This window comes from Anolis carolinensis, unplaced genomic scaffold (assembly GCF_035594765.1).
Source record: "Anolis carolinensis isolate JA03-04 unplaced genomic scaffold, rAnoCar3.1.pri scaffold_14, whole genome shotgun sequence".
Taxonomy (NCBI): Eukaryota; Metazoa; Chordata; class Lepidosauria; order Squamata; family Dactyloidae; genus Anolis; species Anolis carolinensis.
Window position 1 is genome coordinate 16891970 of NW_026943825.1, and position 13665 is coordinate 16905634.

General features: G+C 43.6%; 3 protein-coding genes across 6 annotated transcripts in view; 1 reads left to right on the forward strand and 2 right to left on the reverse strand.

Annotated features, from left to right (window-relative positions):
- Positions 1–6309, reverse strand: part of shc1 (SHC adaptor protein 1) — a 36599-nt gene extending 30290 nt beyond the window's left edge. Inside the window, exon 1 of one of the 3 annotated variants that reach the window (XM_062965255.1) lies at positions 6058–6309. In XM_062965255.1, the coding sequence (XP_062821325.1) occupies positions 6058–6294 (237 nt within the window). In that variant the 5' untranslated portion in view covers positions 6295–6309. The remainder of the gene's footprint in view (positions 1–6057) is intronic. The other 2 variants (XM_062965254.1, XM_062965256.1) reach the window with 2 other exon arrangements.
- A 205-nt stretch (positions 6310–6514) lies between these two features.
- On the forward strand, positions 6515–10560 carry cks1b (CDC28 protein kinase regulatory subunit 1B). Its single transcript, XM_003229597.4, has 3 exons — positions 6515–6668; positions 9883–10010; positions 10105–10560. The coding sequence occupies exons 1-3, from the start codon at positions 6610–6612 to the stop codon at positions 10155–10157; spliced, it is 240 nt and encodes a 79-aa protein (XP_003229645.1). The 5' UTR covers positions 6515–6609; the 3' UTR covers positions 10158–10560.
- Positions 10561–11461: 901 nt separating this feature from the next.
- Positions 11462–13665, reverse strand: part of tubgcp2 (tubulin gamma complex component 2) — a 29179-nt gene continuing 26975 nt past the window's right edge. For both annotated transcript variants that reach the window (XM_062965245.1, XM_008123777.3), the window contains exon 17: positions 11462–13386. In XM_062965245.1, coding sequence (XP_062821315.1) covers positions 13305–13386 — 82 coding nt within the window. In that variant the 3' untranslated portion in view covers positions 11462–13304. The remainder of the gene's footprint in view (positions 13387–13665) is intronic.

Below are 13665 nucleotides of genomic sequence, written 5' to 3' on the forward strand. Positions count from 1 at the left end.
AAGCACCCTGACATTTTGCAGAAATGGCTCATGGCTTGCTCATCGCCACCTCCTGGAAACAGGTTTCGCAATGCAGGGGGCTGATCCATACATCCAAACCAGGACAGCAACAGGAAAAAGAACCAAATATTCAAACTGACTTATAGGTGACCGAGGAAAGGGACCTCAGCCACGATGGAGACAGGATACCATGCACCAAGGGGGGTATCCTCTGCCCCTATAACACATCCGAAAAGCAGAATTTTCAGGGTTAATAGTCACTACATCTGTGCATCCTCAGCACCTCAAGGCACAGCAGCCCTGCCCTTTCCATGTCGCCAATATTCCAAAATCCATCAAGAACACCATGTAACAAAATTACAGAGTCTGGGAAACAGTGTTATTCTAGGAGATAACGAAATTAATAGAAAAGAAGCAACCAAATGACATTTATTCTGTCAGGCAGGAACACACCATCAAAGCCCTCCCGACAGATAGCCATCCAGCCATAGATATGACAAATAGACAGATATGATTGAGAGAGAGAGACAATAGATATATCATAAAATCTTAGAGTTAGAAGAGACCCCCAAAGGGTATCTAGTCACCACCCTCCCCGGCCAGGCAGGAAATAATAATAATAATAATAATAATAATAATAATAATAATAATAATACAGTAGAGTCTCACTTATCCAACATAAACGGGCCGACAGAACGTTGGATAAGCGAATATGTTGGATAATAAGGAGGGATTAAGGAAAAGTCTATTAAACATCAAATTACGTTATGATTTTACAAATTAAGCACCAAAACATCATGTTATACAACAAGTTTGACAGAAAAAGTAGTTCAATACGCAGTAATGCTATGTTGTAATGACTGTATTTACGAATTTAGCACCAAAATATCATGATGTATTGAAAACATTGCCTACAAAGATGCGTTGGATAATCCAGAACGTTGGATAAGCGAGTGTTGGATAAGTGAGACTCTACTGTAATAATAATATAATAAAATTCTATTTATATGCTGCTCCATCTCCCGAAGGACTCGGGGTGGATTACACTGGGACAAGCCCAGAACAGTATTACATCAATAAACAGGAACACAATAAAATCACAGTAAAATAACACATCTTATAAACATTAAATAACTTAAAACATAGACAGTAATCCCAACACAATCAAAGCCCTCTTGACAGATAGCCATCTAGCTTCTGCTTAAACTCCTACAGAGAAGGAGAAAGATAAGATTCCTAAAGTCGGAAAGAACCCGCAAAGGGCATCTAGTCCAACCCCCTCATGCCAGGCAAGAAGACACAATCCAATCCCTCCTGACAGACAGACGGCCCTCCAGCCTCAGTTTAAAAAGCCCCAGAGAGGTTCAATCCCTACAGAAGCAGGGTGCTACCAGTGCTGTTCAAGTGTTATAGGGACTGGTATAACTTTTCTAACTTACACAATATGTTGATTGAGTTACAGCAATAAACAAAAAAGGCATATTTCTAAATAAGAAAAGAAAATCAATTGACAGCAATGTTTACAATGAACCCCAAGGAGCAGCTAGAGAGAAAAGGGCACAGGAATTAATTGCAGGGCGCAAGAAGCATCAAGCGGAACATTCCCAAAACCCGTTTATACAGTAAAAGTGACATAAATTCTGCTCCTGTCTTGAAAGTGTTATATTTCCTGTTTAATTGAGCAGTCCTTGCTTTGAAAGAAGTCGTTTATACTCCAGAAACTTTGTTGTTTTTGTGGCTGCCACAAACTAGGTTGAATTGGCTGCGACTTGATGACGAGATGCTCATGGAAAGACTTGAGCAAAACATGCCATGGCAGTCTGCCCCTCCCGCGGAGACAAAGTTTTGCCATCTTTCCATGTTTTTTGTGATGAAAGAACCAATTAGGAAAGGACATTTAGAACCCAGGGACAAAATCAGGTGTCATATTGGCAGTCTTCAGAAAGAACTTGAAGACCTGGCTGTTCCAATGTGCCTTCCCAGATTAATAGGAAATCTCCAATACCAAGTCCCATAAGCACTTTATTAGAACTAAGATCGCATATCGCACTCTGCACTTGCCCTAGAAGCCTTATATATCACCTGTCACATCAGCACTTTTAATCTTGTACCCATTGCTCTGGCCCGGCCCAGTTCTATTGTGTTTTAGCGTATTGTTATTGCTTGTGGTTTATACTGTTTTAATTGTTTTTAATTTGCCTTTGTTTTGTATTGTTATATTGTGTGTTGAGGCCTTGGCCTTTGTAAGCCGCATCGAGTCCTTCGGGAGATGCTAGCGGGGTACAAATAAAGTTTAATAATAATAATAATAATAATAATAATAATATACGGGATATATGACACCTGATATAACTGTAATATATATGGGATGTTATAGATCAGGCTTGGGCCCTCCAGGTGTTTTGGAATCCAACTCCCACAATTCCAAACAGCCAAAACACCTGGAAGAGCCCAAATTTGCCCCCCCCCCCCACACACATATATATGTGTGCGTGTGTATGTATGCATATGGTATGAAACTCTTCTAAGGGGTGGGTTTAATAATAATAATAATAATAATAATAATAATAATAATAAAACTTTATTTATACCCCGCCACCATCTCCCCAACAGGGACTCGGGGCGGCTTACATGGGGCCATGCCCAAAACCATACAATATGACAAAATATAAAACAACATATCATAACACAATTTAACAATACAATAAATAATAAGATACATTACAACCCAAAATTCAGAAAAAGCAAGTTTAAGCGCCAGTTTGCCAGCAAAACTGAGCCCACCTCATGAAAGTAGGCCCAAAGTATGAAAAGCACAGAAAGTGTTGCCTTCAAGGCTGGAGAGAGGCCTACTTGGAGCTGCAGCTTTCCTAATAATAATAATAATAATGACAATAATAAGTGGGTTGCTGTGAGTTTTCTGTGCTGTAAGGCCATGTTCCAGAAGCATTCCCTCCTGATGTTTCACCCACATCTATGGCAGGCATCCTCAGAAGTTGTGGGATCTGTTGGAAATTAAGCAAGTGGGGTTTATATACCTGTGGAATGATCTCCAGGGTGGGAGAAATAACTCTTGTCTGTTGGAGGCCAGTATGAATGTTGCAATTAATAACCTTGATTAGCATTGAAAAGCCTTGCAGCTTCAAGGGCTGGCTGATTCCTGCCTGAGAAAACCCCACCCTGGACCTTCCACAAAAGTATAAAACCACACTAGCCTAGTTTCTAACACACGCCATAACCTCTGAGGATGTTTGCCATAGACACGGGTGAAACGTCAGGAGGGAATGCTTCTGGCACATGGCCAGACAGCCCAGAAAACTCACAGCAACCTAGATTAGGAATGTTTACATAAAAATATTTAGGCTTTGTGTAATGTTAAGGGGAGAAGAAGGATAGCCATAGTGACGCACAACAAACTCGGTTCATACATTACTAACAGACTATCTTGAATGTTTATAATCTTTAAGTAATAATTAGATTCAGATAAAAATACCGATAGGATTAACTGAGTTAAACTTTGACAGAAGAAAGCCAAAATACGAGATAATGTAAGAAGGGATAAGAAGATAGTGGGCAAAATAAGATGAGGCCGAAATGTTAGGAGAAAATGCTTCTGGAGATATGGCCACACTGCCCAAAAAACTCACAGCACCCCAGTGATTCCAGACATGAAAGCCTTTAACAACACAATAATAAGCTTTATTTATATCCCGTTCCTCTGTCCCTGAAGGGACTCAGGGAGGCTTACAATAATAATAATAATAATAATAAAACTTTATTTATACCCCGCCACCATCTCCCCATGGGGACTCGGGGCGGCTCACAACGTTACAAAAGTAACAGCATTAAACAATATACACAGTTTAAAACACAAATACATTAAACAATATACACAGTTTAAAACACAAGAAGATGATAAAACAGAAGTTACAACAAGGCAACCGAATACAATAAATGATACAATGCAGCCAATCATCACATAGTGTAAACAATAGTATAAACATAAATGAACAGTTTATTTATTACCCAGTATTATACGCTATACTTCTAATGGGCTCGGGCTATGGCGCAGGCTGGAGAGCAGCTGCAATGAATCACTGCAATGAATCACTCTGACCAGGAGGTCATGAGTTCGAGGCCTGCTCGGAGCCTATGTTTGTCTGTCTTTGTTCTATGTTAAAAGGCATTGAATGTTTGCCTATATGTGTAATGTGATCCGCCCTGAGTCCCCTTTGGGGTGAGAAGGGTGGAATATAAATGCTGTAAACAAATAAATACAGTAGAGTCTCACTAATCCAACCCTCGCTTATCCAAGCCTCTGGATAATCCAAGCCATTTTTGTAGTCAATGTTTTCAATATATCGTGATATTTTGGTGCTAAATTCGTAAATACAGTAATTACAACATAACATTACTGCGTGTTGAACTACCCAAAAGAGCTGTTATTAGAATACTTCTTTCTGTTTTGAAAGCATATGGCACTTTATCACTGCTACTTATTTCCATGATACAGCACTTTATGAAACCTGTCCCCACTGGGTTGCTTTTAATTACTCTGATTTTATCTGCTTGGATTTTAATGTATTTGTCCATTATTTTATTTTGTATATTGTTGGAATGTTTTAAGTTATGTTAAATATGTTGTTGTTGTTCGGGCTTGTCCCTGTTGTGAGCCGCCCCGAGTCCCTTCGGGGAGATGGGGCGGGATATAAAAATAAAGTTTATTATTATTTTTCTGTCAAATTTGTTGTATAACATGATGTTTTGGTGCTTAATTTGTAAAATCATAAGCTAATTTGATGTTTAATAGGCTTTTCCTTAATTCCTCCTTATTATCCAAGATATTTGCTTATCCAAGCTTCTGCTGGCCCGTTTAGCTTGGATAAGTGAGACTCTACTGTAATAATAATCATTTAAATCAGGCCTGGTCCAACTTGGACCCTCCAGGTGTTTTGGACTCCAACTCTCACAACTCCTAACAGCAGGCTGTTAGGAATTGTGGGAGTTGGATTCCAAAACACCTGGAGGGCCCAAGTTGGACCAGGCGTGATTTAAAGTCCTGTCCAATAGGGTGGCTGATACTCGGCGATGCCATTATCAAAGGCCTGCTTAAACAGCCAGGGTTTTGACTCCTTCCTAAAAGTTATTTATTTATTTATTTATTTGCTACATTTATATGCTGCTCTTCTCACCCCGAAGGGGTCTCAGAGCGGCTTATTATTAGCATAATACAATACTGGTAATAAATTACTATATTGTAATGTATCAATATATTGTAATATATCAATATATTGTAATATTATTAGTAATATTACATGTAAAATATAACATATAATTAATATTATTATATAGTATTATTAGTATTACAGTAGAGTCTCACTTATCCAAGCTAAACGGGCTGGCAGAAGCTTGGATAAGCGAATATCTTGGATAATAAGGAGGGATTAAGGAAAAGCCTATCAATTTAGGTTATGATTTTAAAAATTAAGCACCAAAACATCATGTTATACAACACATTTGACAGAAAAAATAGTTCAATACACAGTAATGCTATGTAGTAATTACTGTATTTACGAATTTAGCACCAAAATATCACGATATATTGAAAACATTGACTACAAAAATGGCTTGGATTATCCAGAAGCTTGGATAAGCGAGGCTTGGATGAGTGAGACTCTACTGTATATCGTATTACAATATAATATTATGAATATTATATGTATATACACTATGTTATAATTATTATATATTATTGTAAATATATTGTGTATATACACACACATATATGTGTGTGTGTGTGTGTGTATATATACACATATATACACATATATATAAAACTAGCATAGCATGTTATTGTGGAGAGGGGCCTCAGCTGATGCAAAGAGACAAGATGGAACTCTAATATGTTATGTCTAATCTTAAACGATTGAGGGGGGAAAGGGAAGAGCCTGAGGCCAGGAATTGTGGGAGTTGGAGTCCAAAACGCCCTGAGGGAGGGCCTCGGTTGGCCCAGGCCTGACCTACACTGCGAGATGGGTGCGAGGTACGGGGCCTTACCGGGAGGGCGGCGGCGTTGGCGGCGGCGGGGGAAGCATGGGCCCCTCCTCCTGCTCGTCCTCCTCCGCGAGGCCTGCTTCTCTTCCGCCTCCTGAAGGCACTTCCGAGGCGACACGCTCCCCCGCCCTCCCCACTTCCGGGTTTCTGGACTCCCTTTGGAAGCCAATGCCTGTCTCTTCGCTCGCGCTGCACGCCGGGAAGTGAAGTCCGCCCTGAAGTCTCCCCAAGGGCGTGCATGGAAGAGTCGGCCTTCTCCGCACTACGAATCCCAGACTCCTAGGAGACGCGAACCCGTTGCGGAAGAGAGCCAATCAGCATCGGGAACGTCACGGAGAGGAGCCAATGAAAACAAAATAAAAAAGACCTGGGCGGTTGAGGAAAACCGTTGAGGCGGGAAGGGGGCGGGGCGTGTTCGAGGGGAAGGCGGGAGGGGATTGGCTCGCCGCGGGGCCCCGCCCCCTTTTGAGCCCCTTGCCCTCCAATAGGGGGAGAGGAAAGGCGCGCGTGCGCAGGAAGGAGCCCGCTTCCCCTTCAGGATCGCTCGCTGGCATCATGTCGCAGAAGCAGATCTATTACTCAGACAAGTACGACGACGAAGAGTACGAGTACCGGTAAGGGAGGGAGGAAGACCGGGGCGAAGGGGAGCGGCGGGGCCCGGTTGCCCCTGGCAACGCCACAAGCAGGCCAACCGGAAGTCTAGGCCTTCTTTGGCCCCCACAGTGGCCTCCGCTATTGTCGAAGGCTTTCGTGGCTGCTGTGAGTTTTCCGGGCTGTCTGGCCATGTTCCAGAAGCATTCTCCTGACGTTTCGCCTGCATCTATGGCAATCATCCTCAGAGGTTGGGAGGTCTGTTAGAAACTAGGCAAGTGGGGATATATATATATATATATATATATATATATATATATATGATTGTGTGTGTATCACACACACGTATAGGTGTATCTCACACACACACACACACACACATATATATACATATACATTAGAGTCTCACTTATCCAACATAAACGGGCCGACAGAACGCTGGATAAGTGAATATGTTGGATAATAAGGAGAGATTAAAGAAAAGCCTATTAAACATCAAATTAGATTATGATTTTACAAATTAAGCACCAAAACATCACGTTATACAACAAATTTGACAGAAAAAGTAGTTCAATACGCAGTAATGTTATGTAGTAATTACTGTATTTACGAATTTAGCACCAAAATATCATGATGTTTTGAAAACAGTGACTACAAAAATGCGTTGGATAATCCAGAACATTGGATAAGTGAGTGTTGGATAAGTGAGACTCTACTGTATATACAGTAGAGTTTCACTTATCCAACATAAACGGACCAGCAGAAGCTTGGATAAGCGAGTATCTTGGATAATAAGGAGGGATTAAAAAAAAGCCTATTAAACATCAAATTAGATTATGATTTTACAAATTAAGCAACAAAACATCATGTTCTACAACATTTGACAGAAAAAGTAGTTCCATGCGCAGTAATGCTATGTAGTAATTACTGTATTTATGAATTTAGCACCAAAATATCACAATACATTGAAAACATTGACTACAAAAATGCGTTGGATAATCCAGAACATTGGATAAGTGAGTGTTGGATAAGTGAGACTCTACTGTATATATATATGCACACACACATACACCTGTGGAATGATGTCCAGGGTGGTAGTGAGAACTCTTGTCTCCTTGCGACAAATGTGAATGTTGCCGTTGGCCGGCTTGATTCGCACTGAATGGCCTTCGAGCTTCAAAGCCTGGCTGCTTCCTGCCTGCGGGAATCCTTTGTTGGGAGGTGATTAGCTGGCCCTGTTGGAAGACACGCCACAACACTGCAATCCAAAAGACCAAAAACACAACCAAAGCCCTGCCAAAAGATGGCCATCCAGTCTCTGTTTTAAAAAGCCTCCCAAAGGAGGCTCCACTCGACTCCAAAACAGTGTGGGGCAGGATCTGTTCATTTGAATGAACTTAAGTCAGGGGAGCCCCCAGTGGCACAGCGGGTTAAACCGCTGAGCTGCTGAACTTGCTGGCCAAAAGGTTGGCAGTTTGAATCCAGGGAGCAGGGTGAGCTCCTGCTATTAGTTCCAGTATCTGCCAACCTAGCAGTTTGAAAACATACAAATGTGGGTAGATCAATAGGTACCGCTCTGGTGGGAAGGTAACGGTGCTCTATGCAGTCATGCCAGTGTCTACAGACAACGCCGGTTTTTTGGCTTAAAAATGAAAATGAGCACCAACCCCCAGAGTCAGACATGAATGAACTTAATGTCGGGAAAACCTTTATCTTTACCTAAGTCAGAGAAGACTGTAAAATGACATATAGAGCATATTGTTATTCCCCCTCTCCAGAGACTCAACTTGGCAAACACTGCCCCTTGTACGTGTCCCCATTCCGGCACATTCTGTACTGGGTTTTATAAATTAGACATGATAGCCATGTACAAATACGTGAAGGGAAGTCATAGGGAAGAGGGAGCAAGCTTGTTTTCTGCTGCCCTGCAGACTAGGACACGGAACAATGGCTTCAAACTACAGGAAAGGAGATTCCACTTGAACATCAGGAAGAAATTCCTCACTGTGAGAGCTGTTCGACAGTGGAACTCTCTCCCCGGGGCCGTGGTGGAGGCTCCTTCCTTGGAGGCTTTTAAGCAGAGGCTGGATGGCCATCTGTCGGGGGTGCTTTGAATGCGATTTCCTGCTTCTTAGCAGGGGGTTGGACTAGATGGCCCATGTGGTCTCTTCCAACTCTACTATTCTATGATTCTATGATTCTAGTCTTCTTTTTTAATATTGTATGCTTCATGTCGATCTTATCGATTGTTTTACTGATAATTGAGGTTTTATTGGTATAATTGTTTTACTGTTGTATCATTGATATTTGATTGTTTTATTGGGCTATAGGCCCCATGTAAGCCGCCCCAAGTCCCTTTGGGGAGATGGGGCGGGGTATAAAAATTAAGTTATTATTATTATTTTATTATTACACAGCAAACAAGATAGATATGCTGGATTTCATATCACAAAATCACAAGTCGAACACTTCCCAAGTGTCTAGGACTGTGTGATGTATTTTCGGATGATGCGCGCAGATCCCAGCAGGGTGGCCTTTTGCAGTTGGCAGATCATAATTTTGTCAATGTCTATTGTTTCCAAATGCTGGCTGAGATCTTTTGGCACGGCACCCAGTGTGCCCATCACCACCGGGACCACCTGCACTGGTTTCTGCCAGAGTCTTTGCAGTTCAGTCTTGAGGTCCTGATAGCGGCTGAGTTTTTCCTGTTGTTTTTCGTCAATGCGACTGTCACCTGGGATGGCAACATCAATGATCCAAACCTTTTTCTTTTCCACAACTGTGATGTCTGGTGTGTTGTGTTCCAGAACTTTGTCAGTCTGGATTCGGAAGTCCCACAGTATCTTTGCATGCTCATTTTCCAATACTTTTGCAGGTTTGTCATCCCACCAGTTCTTTGCTGCTGGCAGGTGGTACTTGAGGCATAAGTTCCAATGGATCATTTGGGCCACATAGTTAGAATCATAGAATAGTAGAGTTGGAAGAGACCTCATGGGCCATCTAGTCCAACCCCCTGCCAAGAAGCAGGAAATCGCATTCAGTTGTGCCTCTGTTTGTAATCTGTCTGTGCAATTTTCTTACAGCAGCTGAGGATATGATCAATGGTTTCATCGGTTTCCTTGCACAGTCTGCATTTTGGGTCATTTGGGTCATTATTATTATTATTATTATTGTAATCAGTGCCTCGCTTTTGGCAAACCCCACTCCGACCCCCTTCTCTCCTCCTTTTGGCCACAGGCACGTGATGCTGCCCAAGGACATTGCGAAGCTGGTGCCCAAGACCCACCTGATGTCGGAGTCGGAGTGGCGGAACCTGGGGGTCCAGCAGAGCCAGGGCTGGGTCCATTACATGATCCACGAACCAGGTGCGCTTGGGGTGGAAATGGGGCTCCACATTCTGTGGCTACGGTGTATTGCCAAGGCCGGCATAACAGCCATCATTTGTTCTCTCCCCAAAAGAGCCCCACATCCTGCTCTTCCGAAGGCCGCTGCCCAAGAAGCCCGAAAAGTGACGCAGGCGACCTCTTCCCCGCAATCTGGAGACACACACCTTTTGAAGCCATCTCTGCGTTCTTGTTTTCTGCCAAGAGTTTGAAAGACATTTTTCAAATGCCAAGAAACACTGCACCAGTGACGCCGGGCCAGAACAAAGCCCTCCGCCGCAGAGAGATGGCCTGTCGGGATGGCCTGGATGACGCTTTGAAAGCTCTCGCCATCGGAGGCCCTTGCCTTCTCCCCACAGAAGGGTGATGCCGGAGCTTTGAACAACCCGGGAGCAAGCGCCACATTCCTCACTCTTCGTTAAAGTATTTTTCAATGTGTATTTCTTCCTTTTCTCTGAACTTTAAATTTTTTTCTTGGAATTACTGTTCTGAAGGCTGTCAGTAAAACTGTCAATAAAGATATACACACACATTACTGTGGGGTTTCCTTTGCTTCCGTGGAAACACCTTTTCCCCGATAATACTTTTCCAGGAAATCTATTCTTCCAGAAGTACATTTTCTTTCTGAGGGGAAAATTTCTCTCATTTCCTATTGTCTCGTTCCCGTTCTTATGTAGGAGTTATTTGTAAGTTGGAGGTTTGTAGCTCCAGGACTGCCTGTATTATTGTGTTTATTTTTACCTTGTTTTCGTCTCTCGATTGATTCCAAAAGCGGCTCACGACGTGAAAGGAAAAATGCAATTTCAAATCTGCAACATCTAAATATCAAGACAGAACCAAACCTGGAATTTTGTGAGTCATCCAAAACTGTTAAAATAACACTGTAACATTTGAAAAGGAAATGTCCTGTTCCTGGTCTGAAAGGGTTACAGTAGAGTCTCACTTATCCAACACTCGCTTATACAACGTTCTGGATTATCCAACGCATTTTTGTAGTCAATGTTTTCAATACATCGTGATATTTTGGTGCTAAATTCGTAAATACAGTAATTACTACATAGCATTACTGCGTATTGAACTACTTTTTCTGTCAAATTTGTTGTTAAACATTGATGTTTTGGTGCTTAATTTGTAAAATCATAACCTAATTTGATGTGTAATAGGCTTCTCCTTAGTCTCTCCTTATTATCCAACATATTCGCTTATCCAACGTTCTGCTGGCCCGTTTATGTTGGATAAGTGAGACTCTACTGTATTTCCTGTTTGTGCGCTCCCCACTTTGAAAAGTTTCTCATGGGGCGCAGCAGCTCTGCAGCCTCCTGAGCTCATGCCAAGGGCCGACCCAAACTTCCTTCTCTTTAACTGCACTGCAGCGATTTCCCAACCCTCTTTTCAAAGGACAGGATTTTATACAAAAAGTATTTCTGGCCAACTTAGATTTTCCGTAAGAAATATTATTTTAATAGCATAACTAATGTTGAAAATTAAAAACGACTATAACAACAGCAACATGGCATGACTTACTTACTTAGGGGATCCCTCGTAGTTCGAGGACGATGGTCCTCCAGCCGTGGGGTCCTGTGGGTGGGTTCTTAGGTGGCTGAAGAGACCTATTCTTGATTTGCATGTTCTATCGCAGTGTCAGGATCTCCAATCCTTGACATCTCTGGTTGGCTGACAAGGAACAGATGCCAGCCATAAAGCAGGCCGGCCATAGAACATCAATTACCCTCTGGTATGTGGGAGCCCCTATATATGTGGGCCAAAAGAAGGTTCTGGCATTCGGTACAATAAAAACTTGTTGGAATCTACCCGCGTGTGTCTTGGTGCTTTTCTTTGGAAGACGGACCACAGCACAACTGGGAGAAGAGAACCTTACACGCAGTGAGGACATCAGTGTCCAGGTGGAAGGCAGTCCCGGTCAGGGTTGGCTTGACGCGCCTTCCTCTTGGCATGTTTCTCCCTTAAGAAAAAGTCTTCCAACTTCAGCACTTGTGGAGGGGCTTGTGGAAGTTCTCAAGACTTAGATGGAATTGTTCTGTGGTGAAGTCGGGGCTGCGGGGAGGTGGCTACAGCTGACACGGCGGTGAGAGGAGCACCGTCATGAGGTGGGAAGTGTGGGCTAATGGTGGTGGTCTTCCATCACTTCGTTCTCATTTTGATGATCCTTCTTCACCCGCACTCCCAGTGGGCTTCATCCTCCAAGATGTCAAAAAGCCTGCCGTTCCTTGTCCACCTGGGTCTGCCGGGATTGCTCTTCCAGCCGCAGGAACTCAAGGAAGACGAAGCACCAGGAGAGGATGTGGAGGGCTGTCTTCTCCTCTTCCTCCCGTAGGGCCATCACAAGGCTACCAGCTTCCCGGTATTGCCCCTCCTGGAATCGGGAGGGAGATCTTTCATACGTCATCTTCAAGGTGGTGATACAGCGGGTCAATCCTCCTTGTGCCTGGTGGGTGTCCGCCTCCCATGACGTGGGACGAGACCTGGCGGGTGGCACTGAGTGGACGTGGTGCTACAAGAAGAGGATGGTGGTGGTAGTGATGGCAAGAAGCGGCATCACCAGAGGACGGTGGTGGTAGCGGTGGCCTCTTGAGAACTCACGGCCACAATTTTCCCGGCTGAGGAGAACTCCCACCTGCCATTTTTACCCTGTTCCTGCCATTTTGTGTGCTGAGGACTTCCATCCACCATTTGGCCTCCTGAGAACTCACGGCCACCATTTTGCTTCTTGACAATTCCAGTCCGCCATTTGGCTCCTTGAGGAGAACTCCCAGCTGCCATTTTGCCTATCAAAGAGGCAAAAATCCATATTTTCCCTGATGAGAACTCACACAATTTTGGCTCCTTCCTGCCATTTGGTCTCTTGATAATTCCTGGACGCCATTTGGCTCCTTGAGGAGAAGCCCCAGCTGCCATTTCGCCTCTTGAAGAGAAATTCCATCCACAATTTTTTCCTCATTCCTGCCATTTTGCCTCCTGAGAACTTCCACCAGCCATGAGGCCTCCTGAGCAAAACGCTCACCGCTATTTGGGCTCCTGAGGGCACTCCCCGACCTCCACTTTGCCCTGCGCTTCGACTTCCACCATTCTTGGTTCCTCATTTCCTTCAGAGAGGAAGGCGGGCGGGAATGAAAAAAGGAAACCAAGGAATGTCATGCCAAACAACCAATAATAATAATAACAGTAGCATGAATGATGCGTGAAAACACAGTTGTGTCCAGTAACAGGAGGCCTCACGCTGGCGTCAACAGGCAAGGCTGTGCAGGGAACCCCCGCTCACTGCGTGGCCACCGCCTTCTGGCCCCGCTCTGCAGACATGTGCTCCAGGCGCTCCGTGTAGAAGCCATTGAAGTCCAACCTGGAGGAGGAGGAAGAGGAGGCGGAGGAAGGGTTATGGGAGCGCACCCTGAGGGGGAAGGCAGCGGCGGGACCGAGGCCCTGAGTCAACCACATCCTGCACAAGGTGATAGTCCTCAACAAGGAGAGGACAGGCGGATGGGTTACTGTGTTTCCCCAAAAATACGACAGTGTCTTACATTAGTTTTTGCTCCCAAAGATGTGCTAGGTCTTATTTTAGGGGGTGTCTTATTTTTCCATGAAGAAGAATTCACATTTATTGTTGAACAAAAAAAATGAA